The sequence below is a fragment of the Ornithodoros turicata genome, chromosome 1, assembly GCF_037126465.1.
Source record: "Ornithodoros turicata isolate Travis chromosome 1, ASM3712646v1, whole genome shotgun sequence".
In the NCBI taxonomy this organism is placed as follows: domain Eukaryota; kingdom Metazoa; phylum Arthropoda; class Arachnida; order Ixodida; family Argasidae; genus Ornithodoros; species Ornithodoros turicata.
Window position 1 is genome coordinate 72809315 of NC_088201.1, and position 9733 is coordinate 72819047.

General features: G+C 53.5%; 1 protein-coding gene across 1 annotated transcript; it reads right to left on the reverse strand.

Annotated features, from left to right (window-relative positions):
* Window positions 1–493: 493 nt before the first annotated feature.
* Window positions 494–2152, reverse strand: LOC135370755 (uncharacterized). The gene has a single exon (XM_064604616.1). It carries the CDS (start codon window positions 2150–2152, stop codon window positions 494–496), a length of 1659 nt encoding a protein of 552 aa, XP_064460686.1.
* Window positions 2153–9733: the final 7581 nt, after the last annotated feature.

The following is a 9733-nucleotide window of genomic DNA, read 5'->3' on the forward strand; positions in this document are numbered from 1 at the left end:
AGCAAACACACTAAGGTGTGTTCGAAGCATTTTGCTGATACGGACTTCTATGCCAGCTATGCATCAGAAATAAGGCTTCTCAAAGAAGGTGCCGTTCCCAGCATATTTAACTTTCCGGCAAAGTCTGCAAAGCCACCGAGGAAACCTCCTAAAAATCGTAGCATGCCAAATTCTGAAGTGCATATGCAACAGCCATTGGAACAATAAGATTAAGCAGCTGTTACTGGCCAGGATACCAATGCTCCTGCAGAACTTGGCATACCGAATGCTGAAGTCCATGTGCAACAGCCAATGGAAGAGGAATACGGAACAGCTGTTACGGGTGGGATCCCCTATCATGTCCATGGCGAGCCCCACGTTCTCACCGTCACCGTCTCTCGTTTCGGTGAGGCCACCTAAGGACCATGCGTTCAACTTTACAGTACCCGATGGGTTCCCCGTGGACGGTGTCCTTGACGCCGTCTGTGATTTGGTCGGCCTCGACCACGTTCACTCAGTCCAGCACCAGGGCGAAATGAGTTTTCAAGTCGCCGCGAAGAATGCCCAGGCTCGAGACATTTTTCTTGCTGCCGGCAAGGTCGTTCTCCATGACACCGAGGTACTGCTGGAACCGCTTGCATCGACCAGGATTGTATACATGACGATAAAACGGCTTCCCGAGTATGTCCCCGATGATGCTCTCATACGCGCCCTTTCTCCGTACGGTACGGTGAAGGAGCCGCAGGTCGTTCTGGCGTGATGCATCGGCAGCGAATTCATCAGGCAAAGCCACTGCTCGTTTCCCTAACAGAAAGTGGGATGGGGTAAGTGGCTCAAGCTCCCCGGGATCAGCTCCAATATGCGTGAGTGGGCGGGAGTTGACGATGGCTTCTACTTCACAGAGTGTCGTAGTTAACTGCTCAAAGGTGAGGCGCTTTCTCCCAAGGCAGCGTCTTAGGGCTTCCTTTACAGTTCGTATGAGCCGTTCCCACCAGCCTCCCCACCAAGGAGCTCGCTCAACAATGAATCGCCAGGCGATGCGATGCTGGGTGGCAAAATCTAGTACATCTCTTGCGCTAACCAGGGAGAGGAGGGACGAGCATTTGCGAAAGGTGCGAGCGTTGTCGGAAAAGATGAGGGAGGGTACCCCACGCCTAGAGATGAACCGTCGGAAGGCAAGCAGGAAATCAGGCACGCTCATAGAGGACACAAGTTCGAGGTGGACGGCCCTTGTGACGCCGCACGTGAAAAGGGCTACGTACGCCTTGGGAGAAGCCGACCTTGAGATATAGAGCGGTCCCGCGAAATCTACGCCGACAACTGTGAACGGATTTGCCGGCGTTATACGCTCCCGAGGTAGAGGTGACACTGGGGCTGTCTCAAGGTGCGCACTTAGTCTGCGGCAGGTCAAGCATGAGCGAAGGACACGCCTTGTGGTTTGCCGTCCGCGGACAACCCAAAATGTGCTTCGGACCTCGGCGATGGTGTCTTGCACGCCGGCGTGTAGCAAGCGCTGGTGGGCGTCGAGTATGATGAGCTCCGTGAATCGATGCTTAGGCGGCAGGAGGACGGGATGCTTGATCTGGTACGAATCTTGAAGTTGGTGAAGACGACCGCCGACGCGCAGTATTCCGGAGGCGTCGAGAAATGGCTGGAAAACGCGTACCGACGAAGATGTCGCAGCAACGCTGCCGTGTCTGAGCGCCAAGATGTCGTCCCGAAAGGATTCGGTTTGGACATGTGAGACCCATATGGTTTCGGCGTGTCGAAGCTCTTCGGACGTAAGTGGACCCGTTGTACACGGTTGGCGGGGCCTACTGTTGCGGACGAACCTAGCGCACCAAGCCGTAACTCGGAGAAGTCGAGAGAGGGTGCTGTAAGCCGAGAGGTCCATCCAGTTCTGCGTGGCCGACACTGGATGAACGACCACTTCGGTATCGGGAGCTTCCGGTGCAGCGCTCACCGTCGTGCAGGTGTCGTTGACATTTGGGTCTGGAATTGTAGGAGGGCCGATATCGCCTGCGGACAGCCAGGGAGGGCCACTCCACCACAGCGGGCTGTTCCGTAGGCACCTGGCGGAGATGCCGCGGGTCACTAGGTCTGCGGGGTTGTCGCGTCCGTTGCAGTGCCGCCATTGTTCCGGTCGGGAAGACGATAAGATTTTTGCCACCATCGACTTGACAAAGGAGGGGCGAGTGTTCGTGTCGCAATGAATCCATTGGAGCGCGATGCTTGAATCCGTCCAGAAGTGAACGGGGGCAACCTTTAAGGCTTCTACCGTCGAGATATGGCGATAAAGACGCGTGGACAGCAGGCATGCCAGCAGTTCGAGACGCGGCAACGAGAGTTCTTTCAATAGAGCTCATACGAACTGTAAAGGAAGCCCTAAGACGCTGCCTTGGGAGAAAGCGCCTCACCTTTGAGCAGTTAACTACGACACTCTGTGAAGTAGAAGCCATCGTCAACTCCCGCCCACTCACGCATATTGGAGCTGATCCCGGGGAGCTTGAGCCACTTACCCCATCCCACTTTCTGTTAGGGAAACGAGCAGTGGCTTTGCCTGATGAATTCGCTGCCGATGCATCACGCCAGAACGACCTGCGGCTCAGTTTTCGTGTCATTCATCAGGCAAGGAAGCAATTCTGGAAGCGCTGGACGCGCGAATACCTCCTTCAGCTGCGGTCAGCGCACGCAACCTCCTCACCAGCAGTGTCCGAGACGCAACTGAGGGAAGGCGACGTCGTGCAAGTGCAAGAAGACCATCTCCGTCCATCGTTTTGGAAGTTGGCTCGCGTGTCAAGCGTCATACGAGGGCGAGACGGCGTCGTACGGGCGTGCTCGCTGCGCCTGGCCAACGGGTCATCAATCGTCCGACCCGTCCAAAGGCTTTGTCGCCTCGAAGTTGACGCGCCCCAAGTCCCGGCGCGGGATGATGTTGCATAACTTAAAGGAGGACGATGGGCGACTAGGTGCATGCGATCGCGATTAGCGCGCGGCTCCTGGCTCGGGTTGGGATTCGGGGCACTTGTGAATTAAAGCTGGTTGGTGTTGGTCACCTGGAGCTTTGGTCGGTCTGACTCATTACGTAATACAATTTGCGTTTTCGTTCCCTGTGTACAAGAACCGTCCCACCATTCGTAATGGTATCCGGTTGGTTAAATTCGATATGAAGAAGCCTGTGCCCAATTTCCTGGCCGTCGGCAGCGACCGGGCTATGGTGGATTACAAGGGTATCAAAAAGGTGTGTGGTAGGTGCGGTTCAGAGGGTCATATCCGTAGTGACTGCCGGGTACCTCGTTGCGATCGCTGTGCGATATTTGGCCACGCCACACAAGGTTGCCACGCCCCATGTCTCCGTTGTGGCCACAGCCACGCGACCGTGGACTGCACCATGAGGCGGTCATACTCGTCAGCGGCCCGTGGCTTCCTGTACCACTCGTCTAGACAGGGTGTCTCGACCAAAGCCCCCGCTCCGCTCGAGAAGGAAGAATTCCCGACTCTGCCTGAAACGAGGTGTGAGATCGTTGCCTCGGAGGTGGCCCTCCCCGTATGTGATGCACCGAGCAATCAAGTGGGTGCTTCCTCCACGTCCCCTTCGGTGCCCTGCAAGGACAGTACTATTTTGTGCGTACCTGCGACAGCTGATCCTGTGACGGCCCTGCCATCAATTGACCCGGTTGTTCCCCTGGTGGCGAAGGGAACGGATGCGGCGCCAGCTGTGATCTCTCCCGCACCTTCAAAGGGCGATTCAATGCTCCTCACCATGGACTCGACATCAGTCTCGGATGCGCCCGATAGTGTGGATAACTTTGTAGCGTCGTGCCACAGCGTGCAAAGCAGCGGGTCGTCCACGGATCTTTACGCTGTCGAGATCTCAGACCACGACATGCCTCAAGTTCAGGGCTCCCTCGAGCCCCAAGCGGGAAAGCACGCGCTCGTCGCCTCGTCCGGTGATACGTCCTCGTCTGAAGCCCAAAGAAGAAGCCTAAACGCAACCGGAAGAAGTCCCGCTCGAGGTCCCCACCCGATGTCCACACAATGATTGCTGAGAACGTCTTATGAACAAGTTTCGCTGTATATTAATATTTGCCTTCATGGCTCTCCAAGTTATGACTCTCAATGTTCAGGGCTTCCGGTCTGCAGGCAAGCAAGCGGCAGTCGTTCAGTTTGCGCGTAGCACCGGTTGTGATTTACTGTTCTTGCAAGAGACCCACTTTACGCGGTATGCGGATGTCATTGCCTTTACCCAGCGATGCGACGTTCGCGCTTTCTTCAGCTTCGGGACGACTCATCAAAGTGGTGTAGGTGTAGTCATTCTCAACAGGGCCTTGGCATCTCAGTGCTTTGCAAGATATGACGCAGTGGGACGTGTACTACTCTTGGACCTCTTTTTGCAAGGGCGAAAATAAATTAACATTTATTACTCTGTATGCGCCGGCTCGTGCAAGCGAATCCAACGCTTTCTTTCATAACCTTGACACCTGTTTCATGTCTTCTCGTGAGGCTGTGCTGTGTGGGGACTTCAACTGCGTCATCGATTCGGACCGAGATGTCCGTGGTCCTGGCCGCGGACGACCGACGTGGAACGCTCGGGAACTACGTCAGCTGCTGCATTAGCGCCATCTTATTGACGCATGGGTGGACCTACATGGGCCCACTTTTGGGGCTACGTGGACAAGGGGACAGTCTTCAAGCAGGCTCGATCGTTTTTACGTCCCTCACGGCCTGCGCCCACACATTACCGGGTGCAGTATCGTCGGTACGAACCACCTCGGTCTCCACATAAGTGACCATGACGCCGTGATCCTGTCCCTTGATACGTCGGCGTTTGGGAACAGCCGTGCCGTTCGTTGGCGTTTGGGTACCTCCCTACTGTACGACGAAGGGGTTGTGTCCGACGTGAGGGCGAAGATAGAAGGATTTCTTGCAGCTCGGCGACCGGTAGCAGAGGAGTGGGAGAACTTCAAGCACTGGGTTCGAGAGTTGTTTCAATCTTGGGGGCGGAGGCACGCCCGCGAGCACACTGCCCTCCTCCGCCGTTTAGCAGCGAAGATCCGCATTGTAAGGAGGGGCGCTCCATTGACGCCGGTAATGCAGGAGTACCTGGAGACGCTACAGACTCGTTACGACCTGCTACTTCAGTCTCCTTCTGGAAGGGCGAAGCAACGCTTCTCCAGATCTCAGGCTTTTGCCGGTCCTGGTGCAGCTTGGTTCCTTGACTCTGCGCGGTTGGTTGACCAGCGGCAGGCCACTGAGTTCCGGCGTCCTGACGGATCTGTTACGGAAAACCCCGACGAGGTGCTCACCGGCTTTGAAGAGTTCTTCAGCAGTCTGTATGCTCGTGCCCCTGTCAATACCGAGACAGCTGCCTTCCTGGATGGCCTCCCGGCTCTATCCCAGTCTGATCGGCGTTGTCTTGAAGAGCCGCTGCGCATAGAAGAACTGGACATCGCAGTGCGTCGGGCATCGTCCCGGAAAAGTCCTGGGCCGGACGGACTCCCCTCTGAGTTTTATGCGACGTTTTGGCGACACATTCGAACATTCCTCTTTGAAGTCTTGTGTCGCTGCTTGGGCGGCGCGGATTTCCCGACATCATTCGGATACGGCCATATTATTCTGCTACCCAAGAACTCCGGTGACCTTTCTAACCCTGAAAATTGGCGACCGATAACACTACTCAATTGTGACTATAAGATCGTAACTTCCGTGCTGGCAAGCAGGATGCAATGTGTGTTCCCGTCAGTCATCCACCACTCGCAGACGTGCTCCGTGTCGGGACGCACAATGTACGACACCTTGCACTACGTGGCCCCGACCGTTCCCAACGGCTGCCTGCTGTCTCTCGACCAAAAGAAGGCATTCGATCGTGTCGCCCACAGTTACATGTTCACTGTGCTGGAGGTGTACGGTTTCCCAGAGTGGATGGTTGGTGTCATCAAGAAATTGTACAGTAATCACCGGAGCAGCCTGTACCTCCTCCAGCGTTTTTCCGGACAGTTTTCGGTGACTATAGGTGTGCGGCAAGGTTGTCCCCTTTCGCCAGCCTTGTTCACCTTGGCAATCGATCCCCTACTGTGGAACATCGACACAGCTGAGCGAATTCGTGGTTTTCCCCTCCCCTTCTCTGGGGAATGGAAAGTGGCCGCATATGCGGATGATATAACCTTGCTTCTGCGTGACGAAAGCGCAGCAGTCGAGGTTATGCGCGTATACGAATCCTACGCGGCTGTCTCTGGAGGAGCGTTGAATTATCGGAAGACGAAGTGTATGCCACTCGGTAGTTCGGCGCAGTATATGTCATTGCCGTTCGTGTGCGCCTCATCGCTTAAGATCCTTGGTGTGGTGTTTAACACACGCGGGCCAACTGCGGACAATTGGTCAGCGGCTCTCGAAGAGGTGCAAGTGAAATGCGAGTCTGCAAGCTACTATGAACTATCGTATCACGAGCGGTCCTACCTGGTGCGTAGTGTTCTGCTCGGGCGCGTATGGCATCTCAGTCATGTTTCGATCGCCCCGCACGCTGCTGGGTTGATGAACCGGGGCATTGCGCTCAGCACCGCACTGCGAATTCTCAATGCGGCGGACTCTCCAACTAAAGTCTTGCTCGGCCTCTTGTGGGACACACTCCAACATGGCCATCGTGCAGCTCCTCACCGATTTCACGCGGCGGTTCGGGCTTACTATCAGAAGGTCTCGTCTCTGCTCCCCGCTGGTTCCAGTTTGCAATCCACTTCGCCTTCAACGATGACCAAACTAGTTTTGCTGGACTCTGCCGCAACCACTGAGAGCCTTAGAAGACGGGTGGACTATGCTTCAGGCATCTCTTGGACATCGTTCGTCGGCCCGTGGCTTCTTGGTCAACTGCGCGACATCATTTGGTCCTTTGCCTGGCGGATACTTCCCACACGCGACCGGCTGCATGCGTGGGACATCACATCAACTGAGGCCTGTCCGTACTGCGGCAGGGCAGAAACAAACTACCACGTGCTATACGAGTGCCGCATTTCCCGCATCTTCTGGCACTTGGTTAGACATTGCACGAATGTCCTTTGTCCCGTGCAGTGTGATCAAAGGCGCCCAAACAGGCTGAGTGTGGTAATCACTGCGTGTGGCGCTGCAGTGTTGTGGAAGGCCCGTTGCAAGGCTGTCGCTCAACGGCGACGGAACATCCCCGTTTTCCTGCTGGTACGTCAACTGCGTATTCTCGTGACTAATAGCTTGCAACAAGAACTCTTTGCACTCGGCGGCGACGAGTTTCTGCAGCGGTGGCGGTTCCACCCTTCGCTTTTGGTGCAAGGGGGCTCCGTATCTGTCCGAGGTGTCCCTCCGTGAGGTGTCCGTGAACAGTACCCCTCCCATCACTCATCTCTCCCATCACTCGTCTCATGCTCCATCGAATGTAAATAGTGCATATCCCTTTTGTATCATGAAGCGTAGCAATGTGTATATCGCCCCTCATAGCCTCATGGCTCATAAATTGTAAATATTGTTTTGAGGCGCTGTCCATGTACTGACCCTTCCACGTCGTATTAAATTTTCCTACAACAAGTTATGTTACCTCTTATTTTGTGTTTTCTGCATACCACTAAGCGCTGATATCTATGTTTTTAGGTGTCTTTCCTGGGATTCCCAAGTGATCCTGCCGTGAAAAAGAAGTGGATTGTGGCAATCCGGAGAGACGAAGGCAAATTCTTCAGTGTGAGCAAACACACTAAGGTGTGTTCGAAGCATTTTGCTGATACGGACTTCTATGCCAGCTATGCATCAGGAATAAGGCTTCTCAAAGAAAGTGCCGTTCCCAGCATGTTTAACTTTCCGGCAAAGTCTGCAAAGCCACCGAGGAAACCTCCTAAAAATCGTAGCATGCTAAATTCTGAAGTGCATATGCAATAGCCATTGGAACAATACGATTAAGCAGCTGTTACTGGCCAGGATACCAATGCTCCTGCAGAACTTGGCATACCGAATGCTGAAGTCCATGTGCAACAGCCAATGGAAGAGGAAAACGGAACAGCTGTTACGGGTGGGGCTTTTGCAGAGCCTGACATTACAAGCCTGACTGTGTTTGGAGCGGGGCTTAGATCTGAAGATGTTGAGATGTGTGACTCTGCCGTGGATTCGCAGCCAGCTATGTGCAATTCAAGTACCATAGACCACGAAAACGAACTGCGAAAGGAGTTACTGGAAGCACAACAAGAGCTGAAAGCTTTGAAAGAAAAACTGAATGCCAGAGAGCTGGAACTCCAGAAGGCCAAGGACGTAGAACGCGAGCTGAAAGCCACATAAGAAGCACTTTTCCGTGTTAGCCGGGAGCTAGAATTGGCCAAAGAGACTTCAGCAAAACTAGAAAAGAAAGTCGGGCGACAGTTTTCCATAGATCGTTTCAAGCACAGTGAAGATGGCATGCGTTTTTATACCGGTCTTCCATCCTATGCTATGTTCAAGGCGGTACTCAACTATCTGAACCCTGGTGAGGAAGGGGAAAATATTAAAGTCTGGTCAACAGCAGAGAAAGAATCGCCTAAAATGGGCAGACCAAGGAGCCTCACAGTTGAAAATGAGTTTTTTCTTTTCCTTGTGACGTTGAGATTGGGACTTTTTGAGAAAGACCTCGCAGACAGGTTTTGCATCTCGATTGCAAAGGTCTCCAGGATTTGCATCACCTGGACAAGCTACGCCTTTCTTCATCTAGCTCAGCTGCCACTGTGGATGTCGAAGGAAAGAGTGCAAGAAGAAATGCCTCCAGAATTTAAAGAAAAGTACTCTTCTACCAGAGTCATCTTGGACGCAGCCGAGATCAAGTGCCACGCAGCAAGCTCTCTTGTTTTGCAGTCAGCAACTTTTTCAACTTACAAGTCGGCAAGCACGTTTAAGGGATTGGTGGGCATCTCGCCTGACGGTACTGTCACCTTTGTATCGAACCTATTCCCCGGCTCCATATCCGACAAGGAATGCGTGAGACAGAGTGGCTTTCTGACACTCCCGTTTGACGATGGAGATGTTGTCATGGCCGACAATGGTTTCAGGATTCAGGACATGCTGAGTGAGATCAACGTGGGACTGAACACACCGCCATTCCTTAGAGGGCACTTTAGTGAAGAAGAAATAAGAGAAACTGAAGAGATTGCGTCGCTACGTATACACGTCGAGCGACGAATACAACGTATCAAGTGCTTCCATATATTTGACCGTCCCATTCCTCTTTCACTGGGGCCTGTCATAAACGAGATGTGGATTGTGTGCGCGATATTAACTAATTTTCAGTCACCACTTATACGTCCGCATGATGCGTAATTATTTCTGTGGAGAGCTTGGAATGTCTTTGTGTCTGCTGTCGCCATGGCTCCATGTACCATGAGATTACCAGAGCATTAAACTCATTGCTGACTGTTCAAGCATGCCAATGTATGAATGTATGAGAGTGTCCTAATAAGCAACAACAACATATATATTGTGATGATAAAGTGGGGAGGTTTTCCACTCTAGGAGTGGAACGCTACCCCATTGCTAGGGGTCTAATATGAGTGGTCACAATGATGAGTGATGACGATGAGAGATGACGGGAATGATCGAAGTGGCGATGACGATGCTGGACGTGATCGTGATGGTGGGAATGTCCGAGGGCGCTGCTGGGGTCATAATGAGTCCTTTAGGCCTGTCGCCTCAAAGAAGTCAACCACGTGACGCAAGGCCGCCCTGGAGTCGGCCGAGCGCCAGCGTGTCCCAAGGGCCGAGGATGGTCGACAAGTTGAAG

Bases quoted from the DNA above. Each gene is read 5' to 3' on its own strand.
- LOC135370755 (XM_064604616.1), bottom strand. From the start codon at position 2,152: ATGGTGGCAAAAATCTTATCGTCTTCCCGACCGGAACAATGGCGGCAC.